This window comes from Podarcis bocagei (assembly GCF_964188305.1).
Source record: "Podarcis bocagei genome assembly, chromosome: 4".
NCBI classification, from domain to species: domain Eukaryota; kingdom Metazoa; phylum Chordata; class Lepidosauria; order Squamata; family Lacertidae; genus Podarcis; species Podarcis bocagei.
In genome coordinates, this window is record NC_138128.1 from 67,560,814 (window position 1) to 67,581,932 (window position 21,119).

Sequence of the window (21,119 nt, forward strand, 5' to 3'; positions counted from 1 at the left end):
TGGACTCAGGGTCCCTTCCAACTTTACAGTTCTGTGATCTATGAAAATGCTATTAAATAATAGTTATTAAAGAATAAGTACAACGAGCTACAGACTAGAATGAGACACCAGAAACAACAGTATTTCATATGAAATGCTTGAAGGCTGGTACAAATATTCCGGCTGTGTCTGTCTTTAAATTTACTCCCTTTAAATGTATTCCCCTGCACAACCAACCTACAGTCTCTATTGTACCTGGCATCTCATTTTCTATTGCACAGCAGAGGACTGTAAACAAATTGTGAGTACTGTGAACACGGTCACAGAATTCATACCAGAAGTCAATCCTATTGGGAGGCTAAGGATGGAGATGGCCACTATTCCTACACAAAAGCCTCCCGTTTATTTACATCACCCTTATGATAAACATTCCAGCTTCTAGCTACCAATTTTACAATTGCAGATTTCAGTTTGAAACTTCAAATGTGGAAGATGAGCCATTAAATGCCCGAATTGAGCCCAGCAATTCTTTGCTGTGACCAAAGTATTGTAGTCTGTAAGTTCCTGGTTCAGTATTGTTTTGAATGTGCCACTGTAATTGAGATGTGCTTCGTCCCCAGTTGCCTTTTTGCCAGATGAACCTGGTTGGGAGAGCGAGGGTGATGGATTAAGCCAAGTCAGAGAATACACAAGCAACAGTTACCGGAAAAGTACATTTCATTGGGCAAAATATTCCTGCACTGCAGGGAATTGGACAAGATGAGCCTCGTGGCCCCTTCCTGCTCGACAATTCAATGATTCTATGGGAGAAAGGGACAAGATGGATACCTGTTGTGTGCTTCCCAGTCACTTGTCTTCAGGAAAGGATTGGGAAATGAGATTGCAAGCAGGCAATTACCGGTAGTAGTTTTTTATTGGAACGTAGGCAAGCTAATGACTATGGGATGTCCAGATAGCTATTTGAAATGTCACAGTTTGCATTTCATGGTGTCTGCTTCCTATGCCCAACTGGGATGAGCAAGGGCCCTGATATTACGAGCAACAAATTTCAAATTAGATGTTGAGACATTTAAAGCCATAATTGCTGAAGGTTAACATAATATACCTATATATAAGCTTTGTATATCGACTTTGTATTTACACATTTATACGTCCCGTTTCTACTGTATGAAACAGGCTGCATCAGTGATAATTTTGCACAAAAAGGAATGCAGTTGCCTGGTGGCCCCCGAATTGATAAAAGATTGCACCAAGCAAGCCTCCCTGGGGAGTGCATTCCACAAATCTGGAAGCAGAGGTGCATGTCATTGCTTTTGGAGGACATAATCAAGAACAAGCTACATGACACATGGGGAGGCTTCGAAAGAAAAATTACCTCCCAGGTTGTGGTCCCAGTAAAAACCACTGCTCTGTAAATTGCTGTTTGGAATGGAATAGAAGCTCTCACTGGAACCAAGAAGAACTTGCATCTTGTACCAAGGAATTTTCGTCAGTACTTTGGCAGAGAAGCATAAGGGTTAAATCTCCCTGCCTACAATTGTCCCCTTCCTGATTGTCTCCCTCTTAAAGATGCTATTTGCATTTTAAAAAAGAGGATTGCTGCAACCTGCAAGCAATGCTTTTAGGATTGTGAAAAGGTTGGCCCACAGCAGTTTGAGGAAAGTGTAACTCCTGCCAGTTCTCTGTATTATTATTATTTAATTGGCTCACCTGGTGTCCCATGAGGCATCATCATGCACTACTTGCCAACTTCTGGAAGCATTGTCAAATTTCTCTACTATGAGAAATGTGAAACTGGTCTGGAAAAAAAAAGTTTACAGAACAGTGACCCAGAGATTATCACGAGAAGCATGAGATGAGACTTGCCTCTGCAGAGGCGCGTTGGCATAAATGTTTTTTTTCAAACAATGTGTTTTTAAAGTTCCCAGTGCTATTCCTTCCTCACCTTTGTTTCCTCTCGGTATCCCTTATGCTCCCATATTTCTTGCACCTCAAATCTCTGCACATAAATGCAGGGAGATGGGGGGGGGGGCTGGAAACCAACAAACCCAGAAAAAACCTGTCCCTGAAGATTCTTACCATATTTGCCGCAGAATTCCTTGGATTTGCACCAACAAAATGAACATCTACAACTTCGCCCTGAGGTGTGAGAGAGAGAATTGTTCTTGAGGAAACGAATGCTATGTTGTGTGTACACACCACACAACACTGCATCTGCGCAAGGAGGTCAGGTGATTATCGCTACTTCCCTCTGAGCACTAGGGTGGTGTTTGTTCAGCTCCTACTATAGTAGCAGCCATTAAACAGACATAAAGGAATGTGCTGTATTGTACAGTGGCTTTGAAAAGAGGGTAGGGTTATTTCTCTGTTGCACAAATGGTGCTGTTTTGGTTCAATAAAGAACTCAGAGGAATGGAGGGTAGTGGCTATATTTTTACATTTTTTGGGAGGGTTAAACATTATTTTCATAATTTCTTTTGTATGTTTTTCATTTGTATTTTGTTAATTCAGATTTAGTTCTTCTGTATTTCAAAATTCAGATTGCATTTCAGAAGCTAACTTTGCACAGATCTGCGCAGTAGGGCAAAAAAAGTCCACTTCCAAAATAAAAGCATTGGGAGGGGAACACCCCTTCAGTTGCCCAACTTTCATCATGTGTGTGTTGGAGTAGTGTGTGTGTGTGTGTGTGTGTGTGTGTGTGTGTGTGTGTAGAGCTAAATAAATCTGGAAAGGGTGTGTGTGGAAAAAGAAGGCTGAAAATAATTAATGAAAAAAGTGTTTGGGGTTATCTTATTTGGAGTTCTTTTGGTTCATCTCTATTTAATCCAATATGAATATTAATGGGGCTACTACCATTCTAACTTCTAATTCTATTTCCTAAATGCATATACTTAATTAGTATATTTGATGTTAGTTAAGAAACTGCATAATTTCCATGTTCAAAATGGCAGAAAGAACACCGTAGTATTTTATTTTTTTAAAAATGGTATACATACCACCCTGTACGTTGACCGTGCATCTTGTACGACGTCCCCAAATTTGCTACCAAGTGGTTTTGCATCAAGAACAGGAAGCAAAAAGTTCAGGCTTATGTTGAAAATGACTGGCTCTGGGAGTTTGGGCAAGTCCGGAACAGTATCCTGAAATGAGTTAAATTTGCTTTGAAATGGCAATGGTCTGTTGCGTCTTAATGATATACAGTGGTACCTCGGGTTACATACGCTTCAGGTTACAGATGCTTCAGGTTACAGACTCCGCTAATCCAGAAATAGTACCTCGGGTTAAGAACTTTGCCCCAGGATGAGAACAGAAATCGTGCTCTGGCGGCGCAGCGGCAGCAAGAGGCTGCATTAGCTAAAGTGGTGCTTCAGGTTAAGAACAGTTTCAGGTTAAGAACGGACCTCCGGAATGAATTAAGTTCCTAACCTGAGGTACCACTGTACAGGCATGGAAAAGGGAAGAGGCAAGAGCTTAGCGCTGCCACCATCTACCTAATGGTAGAGCCGGTCCTAAATACTGAGCGTCCAAGCTGCATTACGAAATAGCCCTTGAAGAACACAAAAGAAAAGACCGCACTTCTGTTTCAATTAAATATAGAGAGTCCCATCTGTACAGCTCAGCAATTACCTTAGCAATAGCCCTGGCCAGAGCACGGAATGACTGGATGTAAGCAGAAAGGGTGTGTGGTCCAAAAATGGTGGATGCTCCTTCGTATCGTTGAACCTGTGAAGTGACATAGGAAAACACCTGAGTTCTGGGCTGGCATCAAGGGCCTCAGAACTTGCCAAAGTGCCCTGCCTGCCCCTGCTGCTTTTGTGTGGTGGTGGTGGTGGCTTCTTCTGGAGACGTGCCGAAGTTGTCATGTGACCCCTGTAAGCTAGGCAGAGGCACGGTGGCATCTTCCTGTTTTGCCTCAGGTGGTGAAGGAGGACCGGCCGCTCTGATCTGGCTTCTGTGCACAAGGACAAGGAACAATAACCTCCACTCCCTGTGGGAGTGTGATGAGGTGTAGTGGCATCAACAGAAAAACAGGGAGCAGGCCCTCTGGGGTTTATTGTTGTTTCATGCTCCTGCTAAATTACTAGATGACAGGCACCTTCGAAAAGTGCCTTTATATGCACATGGGGCTTCCAATCTATCCACAATTTTTCTGGAGGTAATTTTGAGTCATTCATTTGCTGGTGTGGGTGTTAATGAGTTTGCAGCTGTAATGAAAGATGGTCAGATATGAAAGAAAAAGAAATTTTGTACGAGGGTGGTGCCAGTTTATTTACCTGGTATTCTTCGTAAGTAGTTATATAGTGGGTATAAATATTACACAGTCCCGAAAGTATAATGTTCATTCCTGGTTTCCCTTGACTCTCAAATTCCTAAGAAACAGGTGCACAAATGAGTCAATCGGCATGAAGCAGAAGAACTAATTACTATTCAGAACTAATGACCTTGGGATTGAATCATGCATTAGCTGCATGGGCCTGTAGGGTACATAGCCAAAGCAGCAGAATTAGACCCTCCGCTCATCAGCTGATAAGTGGGGGTGTGTGTTAAATCCTCCTCAGTTTAGCAAGACTGTGGCAGTGGCATGTGAGCAGGACGGGATGGGACTAGTAGAAAGAAACTATTGCCCAAGCTAGCTTTTTATAATAGTCTATTGATTCAGCCAGAAGCGGCTTAGTCATGCTGGCCACATGACCCGGAAGCTGTACGCCGGCTCCCTCGGCCAGTAAAGTGAGATGAGCGCTGCAACCCCAGAGTTGGCCACGACTGGACCTGATGGTCAGGGGTCCCTTTACCTTTACCTTATTGATTCAAAGGGGAAATGAATAAATCAAGAGCGGGAGAATTGTCTTATGGGCAATCCCATATACTTTTAAAGCTGTGAACTTACACTTTTAACAGCTTCACGCACCCTTCTACCAGCCATTGTCCTGAGAAACATGAAAACAGATACATTAGTGTCCATACCCTTCCACTGAGCTGTAAGTAAATCAGGTTTCAAGACTATCAAAGCACCTTGAAGGTTTGTAGGTGATTGGTACAGAACCGATATTTTTTGTTGTGAACCACCCTGATATCTATGGATGTAACGCAGATATTACTACTACTACTACTACTACTACTACTACTATTAAGCATCCCCCCATTTGGTGCCCTCTAGATGTTATGGGCTACCCCTTCCATGGTCATGCTGACTGGAGTTGATGGGATTTGTACTTCCAAAATCTGTAGGGGATTTAGGAGAAGGGCAAAAACAATTACTGACATCTCTGACATTGCACAAGGGAATAGAAAAGGACTTGTAGATCTAGATCAGAGCTACTCTTTAAGTTAAGCTGAAACTTAGAGAACAAGCTAGTGACTAGATTAAGTCCCATTGCTTTAAATACAACTGATACTGCAGCCCTATATTACTGCAGGTAATTGGGCACAGAATTGCAACCTTAATCATGATTTATCTTTTGCTCAGTTGTGTCCACTGTGTATTAAATATAACATAGTTACTATGCTAATGTGTACAAAGTCAAACGGGAATGGATCTTTTCCAGTGCTATTTTTTGGGGAGTATTCAAGGGTAAACGGCCTCGGTACAGTATACTTGAAGGAGTGTCTCCACCCCCATCGTTCTACCCGGACACTGAAATCCAACGCCGAGGGCCTTCTGGCGGTTCCCTCGTTCCAAGAAGCCAAGTTACAGGGAACCAGGCAGAGGGCCTTCTCGGTAGTGGCACCCGCCCTGTGGAACACCCTCCCACCAGATGTCAAAGAGAACAACAACTACCAGACTTTTAGAAGACATCTGAAGACAGCCCTGTTTAAGGAAGCTTTTAATGTTTAATAGACTATTGTATTTAAATATTCTGTTGGAAGCTGCCCAGAGTGGCTGGGGAAACCCAGCCAGATGGGCGGGGTATAAATAATAAATTATTATTATTACTTAGTACCAGCCCCACCTTTACCCCACCTTTTTTTTTGCAAATGTTGAAAGTGTGGCACTTAATGGACAACTTCATGGTGAATACTGGCACCTTTTTATTATTAAAAAAAAAACCAAAAACATTGGACCTTCTCGTTTTAAGTTTGTAGTACTTTAATACAGAACTAATATGGCACTCGTATTGTCTGTTTGACCTTTCCACTTTCCCAGCTGTTTTTCATTCCATTTCCAAATGCACAGCTGCAGGTCTTTCAGAACTATCTCTTTCCCTTCAACTATTTATCCTGCTTTTGAACGCACTGTGAAGGTCCTTAACACACATTAATGAATGCACTTTACTATCAACGTAGAATGTGAATACATACGTAAACTCTCCTGGAAGAGCCACTATTGCCACAGATCCAATGGTTGCTATTTGAACATCAATCACATGTGGGTGCCATGGGTAAGGTTTTGAAAGCTTAAGAAATTCAGGAAGTAAATGAGAACCTCATGTTAGCTTTTATTCTGAAAGATGCCATTCTGGCTGAATCTAGACACATCAAAGAAGCGTTTCAGTTAAAGGCATTCTAAATTTAAACAGGAAAATGTGTAGAGAAAAACAGGGCTTCATAGTGCTATCTATATATTTTACTGTATTTTTGGTTTTTATGGAAGCCGCCCAGAGTGGCTGGGGAGGCCCAGCCAGATGGGCGGGGTATAAATAATAAATTATTATTATTATTATTATCTGGTGGCACAATGTTATATCACATATATAATGCATATCAATCGCTTTTTCTTTACCAATCTAGCTGAGTCCTCTGAAACAGCCCATCCTCATCCTCACCAAAATTGTGGAGGCTACTGACTGATCAGAGAAAAGTGAATGGAGCTTTGAGGAGATGCGCCTCTATCTATGCTCCACCTGTTTTATTTGTAAATAAACTCAAATATTGCACAATGGCAATCAGCCTCTTCTAGGAAAACCAGCCTGGGAAAGTGCCCTTTTGCTCAGAGAAGACTGGTGTGCACAGCATTATGTTGACTATCTAGGTCCACTTCAATTAGATTACTCAAGTCTGAGCTGAAATGGATTCACTCCTGGCAGCAAATTCTCATGTTTCATACCTCTCCTGTAGGAAGCAGGATGGGCTTCGGACTGTGGCATTCTTTCGTTTCATTGGATGGCTCAACAAGTAATGCATCACGAATGAATTTATCCCAAAATGGATTGCCTTCTGTTGTGCCTGTCAACAAATATGTAAGATAGTTTAAGAGGTGTCTATTAGATTTTTGAAGGCAAAAAGCTGGAGCCAAAGAGAGAGGATGTTGCTTTGAACATTATATTCTGCATGAGCCATACTATTTCCATTGCTTTTAAGAGCATTAGAGTGTTTTCTCTTGATTGGTTTTTGCCTGACATTTCCACCTTTCTTTCCACTGGTTCCAACCAAGCATCTCAAGAAGTAGGTAGCTAAGGCTTCCCATGGGCATCTGGCTGGTCACTGTGAGAACAGTCTTGGACTAGATGGGCCAGAGGGTTCTTGTCATGTTCTCATGTGGTTACTCATGGAAGCTCATGCTATTCTGTTATAAAAAGCTCATTAAATGTTAGTCTCATGCTGCTGCTGAACACATTTTTCTTCAGCAGGTAACCTGTTAACATTTTACTTATTTTTGAAATAATATATATGTTGAGAATGAATGCTAGCTTTAGTTCTAATATAAAAACCTATTATGTGCATTTAAAAAATACACACACAGTATTTTCAAAAGAAGCCTGATGGATATGTAGTTTCGATTCCATTGCCTTGAATAAAACAAATAGCTTAGGCTCCTCCAAAAACATTATCACTAATTCATATTGCTGTCAAGTATGACTTAAGGCAGTGTTTCCCAACCACTGTTCCGCGGCACACTAGTGTGCCGCGAGATGTTGCCTAGTGTGCCGCGGGAAAAATTAAAAAATTCGAAAGATTTTTTTTTTAAAGTCAAATTTTCGACTGGGGCGCCGTCACTAGATGACCCCTGGGGTTCCCTCCCTCCCTCCCGCTCTGCGCCTCCCTCCTCCTCCTCCTCCTCCGAGGAGGCCCTTCCTGGCTCTCGGCCAAGGCTTGGCGGCTGCCACTCACTCACTCGCTCGCCCACCCGTCCCTCCATCCCTGCACCCGGCCTCTCCCCCTCCGTCCCCGGCGCGGGGGCTGCCGGGATCCGTAGTCCCCTCGCCCTTGGGCTCCGCGCCCGCGCGGGGTGCGCGAACTACGTTTCCCAGCGTGGCCTGGCGGGCCGGGCGTTTTGTTTGAAGCGCTCTTCTCCCGGCCATGGAATGAGCGCAGTGGCGGCGGCCGGGCGGGCAGGGGCTCTTCCGCGCAGACCCCGCGCAGCCTGCCTGCGCCCCCGCGGAGATCGGGCGGCAGGATGGAGCCCGGGGATCCCCGCGGAGGCGGAGCGGCGGAGGCGGAGGCTGCCCCCCAGGTAGGGCTGTGTCGGGGGGGGGGTTATTTTTGCAATGCTGCATCTGCGCCGGAGGGGATGCATCGGACCGCGGGGAGACCCCTTGGCGGGCGTGCAAGGCAATGCATGTGTGCAGGCGTTGCATGGAGTGCAGTGCAATGCAATGGCAACGCGGCGCCCTGCATGCATGCATGCAACTTCCACCGGCGCTCCGGACTTGGCAGGTGAGGGGGGTCCCCAGTGGGCGGCAGAGAGAGCTGGGAGGGCGAAGGGGAACCGGGGAGAGCATCGCTGCTCCCCGAGCCGAGCCCGGGGGGAAACTTCGGCGTCGTTGCGCCGGGTGTTGGAAGCGGAGGCTGGCAGGGGCCCCTCACCTGCAAAACCTGGTCGCCTCTCATATATTTCGTGCATTGCATTCATCGCCCGCTTTCTCCTCCAAGGAGCTCCCGGGGGCGCGCGTGGTTCTCCCCGTGTTATCCTCGCAACAACAGCCCTGCGAGGTGGGTCAGGCAAGTGGCCCAAGGGAGCACCCAGGGATTGTCCTGGCCAGGTGGGGTGATTTGAACCCTGCTCTCTGCCCGGTCTTCGTCCTCATTTAGCCCCCACATGTGCATGACTGTGCATGACTGAGGTTTTCCCCCCTCGTCTTAGCTATGATGTGAGTCTGTGCTGTTAATTAATGAGGTTCTGCCTTCGGAGAAGATGAGCCAGCCCTCAAGGAGGTGATTATGTAATTTGCTAGCAATTCATGTCCCTCCCGGCGTGACGCTGCGCGCTGACGTCACAGGGCTGTAATGGTGGTGTGCCTCGAGATTTTTTTCATGAAACAAGTGTGCCTTTGCCCAAAAAAGTTTGGGAAACACTGACTTAAGGTAAAGGTAAAGGGACCCCTGACCATTAGGTCCAGTTGTGGCCGACTCTGGGGTTGCGGCGCTCATCTCGCTTTATTGGCTGAGGGAGCCAGTGTACAGCTTCCGGGTCATGTGGCCAGCAGGACTAAGCCGCTTCTGGCAAACCAGAGCAGCGCACGGAAATGCCATTTACCTTCCCGCCAGAGCGGTACCTATTTATCTACTTGCACTTTGACGTGCTTTCGAACTGCTATGTTGGCAGGAGCAGGGACCGAGCAACAGGAGCTCACCCTGTCACGGGGATTCGAACCGCCAACCTTCTGATTGGCAAGTCCTAGGCTCTGTGATTTAACCCACAGTGCCACCCGCGTCCCCAAGCTATAAAAAGCTGCTAATTACAGCTACCCATCATTTAAAGAGTTTGAGATGATTAATCAACCAACTGAACTTTAATATAGAGAAAAACATTTATGTAGAAAAGAGAAATCAAAGAAAGATTCCTTACCACATTTTAATGGCTGCTGCCCTACTTTTAATAGTGCTCATGATTTTCACTGCAGAAGGCCTTGCGATTTCATTACTTAACCTTTGAGCTAAGCTGACTAACAAACATTGCCTGCAGCAGTGGGAACTGCTGTCCACAACATGGCTTATCTCACAGTAGTCTACCTAAAGGTACGAGGATGCAAATCATGTGCGAGGATTGGCTGTACACTCTCATGAGCCTATCTTTTAAGAAGGTAACAGCCTTTACATACAATAAACATACAGGGAATGAACTCCCACAAAATCTCTTATTTTTCACAACAGAGGGAGTTAAAGCTAAGGAAGGCCAATTCAACTTTTTGATATTGATTAATCATTTGGGTGGTGCTGTGGTCTAAACCACTGAGCCTCTTGGCCTTGCCGATCAGAAGGTTGCGGTTCGATGGGGTGAGCTCCTGTTGCTTGGTCCCAGCTCCTGCCAACCTAGAAGTTTCGAAAGCACGCCAAAAAGTGCAAGTAGATAAATAGCTTCAGCTCTGGCGGAAATGGTGTTTCCGTGCACTGCTCTGGTTTCGCCAGAAACAGCTCAGTCATGCTGGCCACATGACCCGGAAAAACTGTATGAGGACAAACTCCGGCTCCCTCGGCCTGTAAAGCAAGATGAGCACCGCAACCCCAGAGTCATCTGTGACTGGACTTAACTGTCAGGGGTCCATTACCTTTTTAATCATTTGGGTAAAATCAGACGAAGGAAGTTTAAGGCCTAGCTGGTGTGCACACCTGAAGTTAGGAGCCATCTTGGGGTGGGCCACTTGAGGGGTGAATTTTAGGCCAGTGGTGAAATCAGATTAGAAGATATCCGACCCTTCCAAATCAACACTAGCTGATTTCAAGGTCCATACTGATCACAAAATGTTATACAATCAAAAACAATAATTAGCAAACATATACAGACAACTTACAACTTACGTGGGTATTAGTTTCCAGGGACTGTGCACAAAGGGAAAAATAGTGCATAAACTGAACTTACCATGTGTGATCATCCCTCTCTCTGGAACCCAACATGCCAGGCACGCAAAGCTGTAATCGCGCAAGTTAAAAGTGTGCAAGTTGCAAGTCAACTGTAAGGTTTATCTCCACTTGCCTTGAGTGAAATTCAGGATGCCTGGTCCATCTACAGTACCAGCAGCAAAGCTGTACCCCATAGCAGGTTTACATGTTTTTCCCTTGAGAAAAGCATAATGAAAAAGTTAAGATGCGCTTTGTGAGTGCCTCTGTATTGTTGTTTATTTACAGACTTTCTCTCCAGCAACAGACTTCCAAGGTGGCTGCTGATACTTTACCGAATGAGTAGCATTGAGCTGCACAGTGAAGTTAGCCATGTCCACCCACTCGTGACTCGATCTGATGGGGCCACTTATCTCTTCAGAGGCCTTCATAGACAGTTCCTGAAATACAAATGGCAGTCATGGGAAAACCCACCCTAATCTGCATGCTTATATTTCCAGAGGCTCTGTCCCACCAACTTTCCCTACACATAGGAAGGCTGGAGGTCCTATCACATAGCCTCCCCCTCCTTGCTTTGCTATTTGCTCCTGAGATGGAGTGAGTCTCAGCCATGTCAACAGAGTTGGTACCTGAGGGGGTGAGAAGTGGAGGCAGTGGTGCCCTTCCAGAGGCAGTGACAGGGCACTTGGGATGGGGCAAGGTTGGGTGAGCTCTGGGGTGGCAGCAGTGGGTACACTTTGGGGAACACTGCACCTGCCCCAGACATTTGCTGATTTCACTGCAACCCCAGCACTGTCCTGACAAGTGCAGTGCTATTGTGTACAGAAGGATGCCATCACCTCTGCCCCACTCCCAAGAGTCATCTCTGCACGCCATATTAGCCTTGGGTGAATTGTCATTACTGGCATGGTCCCTTTTCTGTTCTATTGTTCTCTCTCATGCAACCAATTTAATCTTCACTGGAAGAGAAGAAAGCTAGAACAACTACTCTATGGAATGGAACTGCTTCTGCTGAGGACAAGAATGAACTATATCCTTCCTGGGTATCTGAACTGAGTCTTAATAGGTCATGAATATTTGCCTTTTTAAAAAACAACAACACACCACCACCCCCGACTAGAATGGTAGGAACTGTTTATGGCACAGCTAGTTTTGTGCACAATAGTGATATTTATTCCCACTCTATTGTATAGGAGTCAGGCTGGTATTACCAACAATATTTCAGAGGAAGAAATTCACAGCAAACTATTCGGTCATCACTATTCAATGGCGCTTCCTGGGTTTGAACTAGTTACATACCATCAGCCTTACCTGTCAGATAAGGTGCCTATCAATATGAAGTAAGATAAGAATGTATTGCGACTCTCCCTATGTCCTTGGAATGGACTGGAAAAATAACCCCGAAGCGAGATGAGCGCCACACCCCACAGCTGCCTTTGACTGGACCTAACTGTCCAGGGGTCCTTTACCTTTACCTACCTATTTCCAGCTGGAAGAAATGGTCAAAGGCATTTTCAAAGACTTACAGAAGAAAACTTAATTGTCAGAAGAATGCTTGTTTTTAAAACACAAAGGCATCCTAGAATTTCAACCCATCGAAGCTTACCTTCGCTTTCAAGTAGATGTTTCTGCCAATTATTTTGGTGCTCTCAAACATATCCTTGCCAGGACCTGAAGCTATGCACTTCGTGGGCTACCATTGGAAAGAAAAAATAAAAGGGGAAGGGCACAAACTGTTAGTATATAGTTTTATACTATAGTATACAGAGGCAAAAACCGTTGTAGCAGTTTTATCAAAGAGGGCAGCTCTTATAGGTATTTCCATCGTAATTCCATGAACCTGCACTGTCAGAAAACTTATTTATATTACTCCGCTATTTTGGGACTCCCACATAGCTAGGAAAATATATGAATGCTTGCTAGATACAGAACAGGCACCTGTGCATCTAGTTTTCCTTGTTTAAATTCAGGCATTGAAGGGGAGGGTTCCTTATCAGGAAGAGGGGAGGCTTATCTCTTTTCTCCCCAGTGTGATCAGAAGGAATTGTCTCCCCACTTATCTCTTATCCCAATAGTACATCCCTCCCTGTGATCTTTGCTCCTGCAGCTCAGTTCCTATGCTCTACTCTAGGTGCACACAACTGAGACAAACACACCAGTTGCTTCTCTAGTAACTCTCTGCCTCTCCTCACCTTCCTCTTGTGGATAAAACCATTGATTTGGCACAAGTTAAAACCAATTAAAACTCAATTAAAATCTTGTGATCAGCAGAGTTCCGGAGCCAGCTTTCTGACCTGACGCCATCTTAACCAGAGTCCCTTCCTCTCGTTGATTTTCTCTTAGTTGATTTTTGGATTGTAAGCACCCTGAGGCAGGAACGTGGCCTCTGGTGCTCTGTAAAGCACCTCACATATTTATTTATGCTAAATAAATAAATATTTCCCTTTCACTCATCTTGTAGGGAAGATAGAAAGATGTCCTGAATAGAATTCTAACACTGCCACAGGCCACTCTGGGGGCGCCAGGGAGGATGCTGTTTCTCCACTACTGTGGAATGGATTTCATTTGTCGTCTTTGCAACCCCCCACCCCAAAATGAGATCAAGCCCACTATTTGATCTCATATGTCCCTTTCCTTGTTTGCCAGTCTGGCATCTCATTGTGAGTTTTGAGGAAAGGCACATGCAAATAACAGAAGGAGGATTGGCACTGAATGGGAATGGGGAAATAGCATTTGCATCAGCTGCACACTACGCCTTTAAACTGAATTGAAGCAATAGCTTCAGTGACAAAAACCTCAACAGCAGCTACAGAAGACTGGGTTATTGTGGATCATTGTCCTGGTTTGAGAGATGCTCAGGATGACTTCCCAAGTTCATGAAATTGGTTGCTATAAACGTTGGCTGCATTTCACTTAGGTTCTGGCCAAATTCACAGGCTGAGCTCAAGCCATTTGGTTGTGCCATTAGGATTGCTACTGGCCTAATTCATTATGTCAGCTAGAATGGTGTTGGATGAAGCACCATTTGCAAAAATGCAGTACAAACAATTCTAAACTCTTTCCGTGGGTAAAGATGTAATTAGCCAGCGGCATTTAACTTGGGCAGAAGTAGTGTAATTTTGTATTTAATGAGTATCTGAAACTCCTCTTGAGATGATTTATGTACAAAGTACGCTGAAACAGAAAGACTGAGACATTTATAGATGGCTGAGTATGTATGAGTTGTGGTTTTGCTAAACCTGCTTATTAAGATTAGGTTTTAGGGTGTGAGGGAAGCACTGGGAACCCTATAATTGAAACTGGAGAGGCGACAAAGCCAATCTAGACATTGATTGATTTTAGCAGTTGGTTTTAAGGAGCACTTTATCCTGTGCTATGTGAGTCACTCAAAGGTTTTTGTTGATTAGGCAATATTTAAACCTTGTTAAATAAATCAAGATAAAATGATACCTACCCCGCCTTTTGGACAGTAATTGTTGAGGTTCTCACACGACTCTCCCGTGTTAATGCAATGTGGACCTTTTATGTTTGGAGACACATCTCCCAGGTTAGATGATGCAAAACCTGCTACATACGGCCCCTGCAAGGGGAGGAATGGTCTCATTGGTGATGCCATCAAAAATATTGCTGCAGAACGTCTGCCACACATTCATTTTTGTGCCTCACAGAAAATGTTTGTAGATGCAAGAATGTGAAACCAGTTAATGCTCACTAGATAGCATGCATCACCTAGATTCTCCCATCCACTTCAGTTAAGTCATATATGGCATGATATAATGGAAGTAAATGGTCCTTTATCACAGTAGAGCCCAACATTTCTGCTATCTTTGTTGTTTCCCTTCATTTCATGTCCCTCAACTTTGTGTGATGCAATGTTTATACACTGAGCACCTGTATAGGTAGACATTTCCCTTACAAGGTGAGAAACTATGTGGCAGGAGGGGGAGTTGGACTTCTTATGCTGTTGTGTGAAAGTGGTGTGACTGTCCTTTTCCGCTGTGCTGAGGAGCTGCTATGGAGCTCCACCTGCCTTTCCCATTAGATCCCCTTTTTAGCAGATTGTGCTTTTTTTTTATGAGACCCTAATCTCCAAGCACTGAGAAGTTACAGGGTTTGCAGTGTGTACTTCAGGTTTGCTTTCCTTCAAAGGAAGGCCACTAGAGACTGTAGTATCTTTGCAATATATAACATAACACAACAGCCTGCTGGATCAAGCCAATCGGGGGAGATCTACTGGGAAACTAATGAAGCTTAAGCTTCAAGGCCTCTAATCCTTGAGGGACTCCAGAAGCGACTTTAGTCCACACTGCTTAAAAATTGTGGTTCTAGTAGACCCAATTTGAGTCACACAACTCCAGTTGGTTACTTTTTTGTTGTATATATTTCAACAATCCCAAAGTTTGAGAGTCGGTAATGCAGTTGTTGTAAAGGTGTGGTGATCTGTTGCGGAACAACCCCACTGAAGAAGATAACAATGGTTACCCAGACCTTGTTGCTGGTTGCCAATTATTGCCAATTATACAATTATTGAAAGCCACTGTAAAACACTGAGGTAAAAATTAAGGGCATCATCCAATTAAGTGCTGGTACATCATATTGGTTTCAGCTAGAGAGTGAATAATTTCCTGCCTTCCATATAGAGAAGCGGTATCTAAAACTGGCTGGATTGTGACTAATATTTTACAAGAATTTGGGCATAATTTCTGAACTAGAATTCTGTGCTGGATTGAGCAGGTGGAATTAGAAAGGGGAGATTACAGCTGGAAAAAGGTGATATCCATTACTGTTTTTTAAAAGTTCCTTTTTAACTTCTCCATGCTAAGATTAAAAATAAAATACTAAAAATAAATTATACATTATAGAACTAAAAAAATACTTAAAAAACAAAACAAAAGTAGTATGAAAACTGACAATTGGGAAACACCAGTCTGTGAGAGCTCCAGTTGGAGAACAGCCTCTATCAAAGGTGTTATGGACTTTAAGATGACCGAACTCAGGATGAAAGGGAGAAACGTGCTAAGAGGAAGTCACGTTTGGCAAACCCTCACCACGATCAGCTCCCACCTGGAAACCTATGTCCTCACTGTAGAAGGACATGTGGATCCAGAATTGGCCTCCACAGTCACTTACAGACTCACTGTTAAGATCGTGATCATGGGAGACAATCTTACTCAGCTATAAGTGATCGCCAAAGAAGAAAGAAGATATCACTGGCTGATAAACCAGTGATGCTGACTGATCACAGTAGCCTGAACATTGGAAAGTCTTGATAAGGTATTGCATTGGTAAAATCCTAATTTATTTTGGGAGCACAGTAAACGGTTCCTACCTTTCCTTGAAAATATCCTACGTTTTTCTCTTCTTCAAGGAGATGAACTGCATAACCAACGTTGTCACTACATGTAAGACGGTTGGTGTTGTTCATACTGACAGGATGAATTGGAAACCACCTAAGAAAAATTAATAAGAATTTGAAAAATTTGAAAAATATTCGGGGGGGGGGGCGCTAGGGGTGCCTTGGAAGATGGCCGACAATAGCATCTCTCCAGCTCACACGAGGTAATTAAGGGGCTGAGATGGGAGTAAATAAGCCTCCCAAATTCTTCCCGGTGGAAGGAAGATGCAGCCTCGTCCGTGGTTGCCCATAAATCACCCCCGAGTGCAAAAGAAGGAGGGGATGAGGGCACTGGACGGAAAGCCCTCGAGTGAGTTCGGATCTCCCGGACGCTGTCTCTGAGAGTGACTCTAGTTGCATTTCTTAAGATGAAAAATTGGAAATAAGAATTATTGCACATGCTTCGAGCGAAGAAAAGGGCATGTTAGCTGCTAATTAAGCCTGCCACTGAGAAGTTAAGAGTGATGGAATGGACTGGAAAGTAGATAACATTAAAGAATAACATCTATGCCAGTATGTTGAAATGGAACGGAAAGGGGGGGACTTTTTCTTTTTTTTATTATGATATTACCTAACAACCCCCCCCCGAAGAACCGTCATACAACCTATAGCAAGTGAGATTGGAAAATAAACTGTGTGAAAATAAAAATATCAACTAAAGCCTTTGTTTTTTGAAATATCTGGAAAGAAAATAAAAGGCTCCCTTGTGACACAGTTTTTAATTGGGATCCGCCATTATGAGACAGACTATGTTGTGAGATTAATAGTCAAAGGGGGAGGCGAGCCATTACTCTGTTATCATGTTTGTATTCTAAGTTCGACTTGGCAAATCTTCTCTGGAAAGACTAATTTATGGTGCAACCTGTCTGGGAAAATTAATGAGAAAAGGTCTAGATTGTATTTCATCGGAACTGAGAAAAATGGCGTTTGCCGCCCGAGGAGGACTTTTGGATCAGCATGTGAAGATTTATTGCAAACAAAAGACTTACCAGCTTTTTAAAAAAGGGGAGACCCTTACAAAGTTCACACAGAAGTATAATATTGCTTACTTTAACTCGCCTGTGGAAATAACTCAGAGGCTATTAAGAAGAAAAAGGATAACAACAAGAAGATTGAAAGATCGGACGGGTGAATACTAAAAGCAGCAGAAATATGAGATGATTGGACCCTTACTGAACTCGAAGCATGGGAACCCCCAACAAAAAAAAATATAATTTGGCAAAATATTTGGACTTTATGATATGTACTGGTATAATTTGGAATAATTAATGTCATATGATTGGTTTGTTAAATGGAACTTAATAAAAATTATTTTTTAAAAAATTGAAAAATATTCACTAATGCAGCCTTTTTAGATAATTCGTGTAAATCACATAAAAAGATTATATATATATATATTACACGAAGCAGGAAGCATTCAAAAGTCTCCTCGTTCTGCACATGTAAACACCAAGGGCTACTTCACATTTTTATTAATTCATAGAATCTTAGAGTTGGAAGGGACCCCAAGGGTCACCTAGTCCAACCCCCTGCAATGCAGGAATCTCAGCTAAAGCATCCATGACAGGTGGCCACCCAACTTCTGTTAAAAAACTTCCAAGGAAGGAGAGTCCACCACCTCTCGTGGGAGTCTGTTCCACTGCTGAACTGCTCTTGCTGTCAGAATGTTTTCCTGAATGTTTAGTTCAAGAGACTCAAAATCTGTATTTCCTTTTTAACCCAGTCTCTCTTAACATCCCTTTTCCATCTAAGCCTACAGCTTGATTTTTCTCTTTATCTATTTGCAATGGTTGCCCTTGTGCTCGCAGAACCTATTTGATCAGGTGGGTGCTTCTATCAAAAGATGATTTTTGCCAATTCTCCATGTCCCCTGCAATGCCCGTCCTTCCTGTTCTGGTGCTGCTCTGGAGCTCTGTTTCTCAGGAAAAGCTAAGGGGCTGTTGTTGGCATCCATCTCGAGAGACAATGGAGCGCGCCTCCAGGGGTGAAGTCAAACCACTGGAGAATCACAGCGCCTGCTGTGGTTGTAGAGACTGGCAACTCATAACTGATTGCCTCCTCTCTTTATTAATAGAGACATCCACTGGATCAAAAGCCCTCCTGTGAGTCTGAGGGTCACAAGCTGGATTCCACTCAGTATCACAAGTCTCTTTAAACTCCCCTCTCTGCTAACTTTCTTTAAATTTCCATTGTGCTGTCTCTCTTTTCTCTCTGTTCCACCACACCCACCTGCCAGATCATCCTAATCTTTTAAAAAATTAAAGTGACTGGGAAAAAAAAATCATTCTGATATAGTATTTACCTCCCCTTGATTTTTTTAAACAGAACATTCATAATTCTTACATAAACAGTCCGATGTCTTCGCCGCTGTCAGCAACCATCTTCAGCACCACCATTTCTTGGTCTGTATTTGATGAATACCTGGATAACGTGAGGAAAAGAGATACAGTCATACCTCATGTTATGTCCGCTTCATGTTACATTCTTTCAGCATACGTCCCACAGCGACCCGGAAAGGGTTACTTCCTGGTTTCGCCACTAGCACATGCGCAGAAGAGCAAAATGACATCACGTGCATGCGTAGAAGCGGCGTTCTTTTCATGTTGTGAATGGGCCTCCGGAACGGATCCCATTCGCAACCAGAGGTACCACTGTACTTTTCACAATGCAGACTTGGAAACAGATGCAAGTCACAATTGCGGAAATGAAATTCTCCTGCTCTCTCTCTCTCTCTCTCTCTCTCTCTCTCTCTCTCTGAATTAAGGGGAAATCTGCAAGAGCCAATGGTGCTGTAATGTAATTTTAGACTCCGGCCTGAATAGTCTTACGGAGGCTCCATCTTTAAGGGGGGAAATGATTAACCAGTCTCGCTTTAAAAGGGTCCTTCTGCTGAGTGAGGCCGTGGACCTCTGCCCCAAAGTTCTGCCCTGACGACCCCACTGTCCAGAGCACTACTGTGCTGTAGTGCACAGGGCTGGCACCAGAAATATGCATCATCCATGCCAGAGCATGCTAACTACCACCCCCTGGAGCCTGCTGTCCCTGACATTTCTCCTTCCTGCTGTTGTTGCCTGTTCACCTGCCATCTGTAAGGGAGCTGTCAGTCGAAGGCTGCATGCCTTTCCCCCAGGGAGCTCGTTCACAGTGGGCACAGAGGCAGAGGCATGTGAATGAACAGTGGCAACAGCGCCAGGAAGAGATGAACGTATTCAGCAAACTGAGAGCATCTTATACACGGGCAGCCCACCACCAAACCTGGAACTAGCACTACTTGTGTGGTTCCCATTCCTTTGTATAAAGTAAGTGCTGGAGAACTTCCTGCTGGAAGATCCACCAGAGAAATCCTGGGCAAGATTACATGCTTTGACTGTATATAGTACTCTTCTGATTTGCCCTCTGCTTTTTGCTGATAACAGATTGTGTGGAAGGAACTGATTTGTTAAGTAGCCTCTTAATTTTGATATTCTGTATGCACCCCTCTCTACCTGAAATGCAATTTTATGTGTTTGATGGCGGGAAAGCCTCAAGTAACTGGCATCCCTCCTTCCTTGCCAGGAAGAACACACTGTTCCAAGCGCTGGTGGTTTTGGGATGGCGGAATTTAAAGGATGGACGTTTTGGACAAGAGAACTAAGAGCTGCTGGGTTGTGGTTATATCTGTCTCACATCACGAAAATCTGCTTATAAGTTTCCTTGAGGATCATTTCATTGAAATACATATATATGTATGAAAAACATGTGCTCTCTAAAAACTATTAATATGATATTGCTTGGCACGATAGCAAGTAGGGATATGATTAGAGCTATTCATGTATGCCATCTGATGTGATTACAGTTGCGGAAGGATGGAGAGCAGGATAGTGCTTCCTGCCCTCATTTTCTCTTTGTCCTGTCCACAGGCTTCTCACACATTAAGGACAATTTCCACAGCGGAAGAGTCCACTTCAAGCGATGAGGTTCTCATGTCTGTGCGGACACAGACAACAAGCGTGTGACAGAGGAGAAGCACAACCTCATTCTTCCCCCTTGCACAATTATAATTACGTCCAGGAATGCACAAATACAGCCCTTGTTTACCAGTATATGACAAAAGTGTTTTGCTATACACACATGCATATGTTATAAATGGAGCGCTTGGCATGCATGTACAGGATCACTATAATAATAATAATAATTTATTATTTATACCTTGCCCATCTGGCTGGGTTTCCCCAGCCATTCTGGGTGGCTTCAAACAAAACACTAAAATACAATAACCTATTAAACATTGAAAGCTTCCCTAAACAGGGCTGCCTTCAGATGTCTTCTAAAAGTTTGGTGGTTATTTTTCTCTTTGACATCTGGTAGGAGGGTGTTCCACAGGAGAGGTGCCATTACCGAGAAGGCCCTCCACCTGGTTCCCTGTAACTTAGCTTCTTGCAGTGAGGAAACTGCCAGAAGGCCCTCAGTGCTGGACCTCAGTGTCCAAGTAGAACGATGGAGGTGGAGACGCTCCTTCAGATAAATCATTCTTATTTCATATATTAAAGAACATCAAAATACTATAGGCCGATAATCTCACTTAGTCTGTCTATGTGATGATTCACAAACAAAGGTTTGATACACATTGCTAATGCCTGTTGTCGTTTTTTTTTTTTTTAAGGTCAGGATATGGTTAACAGAGACCATTTCATTTCTAAGCAATTCCCATAGTTTCATTTGCAGTATGGAGATAAGCGGTGCAGTGCACGCATAAAGTACATGAATATACTCTGAGTTTATTCAGGTTACAAGCATAGATCAAGCCTAGTCTTGGGGTAAAAATGGATCTTCTTGGCACACACAGCATGTCACATTCAATGCTATAATAAGCAGGGGTGGCAGGTGCTGCCCCTGTTATTTTGCTAGTCATTTCTGTCATATCAAAAAGTGAACTTGCATCTTTTAGACATTCATCTGAAAAAGTAGATAAGGAATTTTCACAAGGTTAAGATTTCCTGTTTGGTTAGAGCCTTAGTTCTGGAGAGCCAGTGTGGTATAGTGGTTAAGA

The 21,119-nt window shown here is 43.8% G+C and overlaps 1 protein-coding gene across 5 annotated transcripts in view; it reads right to left on the reverse strand.

Moving 5' to 3' along the window:
* Nucleotides 1-21,119, reverse strand: part of ASAH2 (N-acylsphingosine amidohydrolase 2) — a 41,564-nt gene continuing 20,445 nt past the window's right edge. For all 5 annotated transcript variants that reach the window (XM_081189611.1, XM_081189610.1, XM_081189609.1 and 2 more), the window contains exons 9-23: nucleotides 18,434-18,511; nucleotides 16,025-16,145; nucleotides 14,150-14,275; nucleotides 12,302-12,388; nucleotides 11,031-11,135; nucleotides 10,832-10,913; nucleotides 7,025-7,143; nucleotides 6,280-6,374; nucleotides 4,868-4,907; nucleotides 4,254-4,349; nucleotides 3,607-3,702; nucleotides 2,976-3,119; nucleotides 2,059-2,118; nucleotides 1,690-1,778; nucleotides 1-620 (exon numbers count right to left, since the gene is read on the reverse strand). In XM_081189611.1, the coding sequence (XP_081045737.1) occupies nucleotides 446-620; nucleotides 1,690-1,778; nucleotides 2,059-2,118; nucleotides 2,976-3,119; nucleotides 3,607-3,702; nucleotides 4,254-4,349; nucleotides 4,868-4,907; nucleotides 6,280-6,374; nucleotides 7,025-7,143; nucleotides 10,832-10,913; nucleotides 11,031-11,135; nucleotides 12,302-12,388; nucleotides 14,150-14,275; nucleotides 16,025-16,145; nucleotides 18,434-18,511 (1,513 nt within the window). In that variant the 3' untranslated portion in view covers nucleotides 1-445. The remainder of the gene's footprint in view (nucleotides 621-1,689; nucleotides 1,779-2,058; nucleotides 2,119-2,975; nucleotides 3,120-3,606; nucleotides 3,703-4,253; nucleotides 4,350-4,867; nucleotides 4,908-6,279; nucleotides 6,375-7,024; nucleotides 7,144-10,831; nucleotides 10,914-11,030; nucleotides 11,136-12,301; nucleotides 12,389-14,149; nucleotides 14,276-16,024; nucleotides 16,146-18,433; nucleotides 18,512-21,119) is intronic.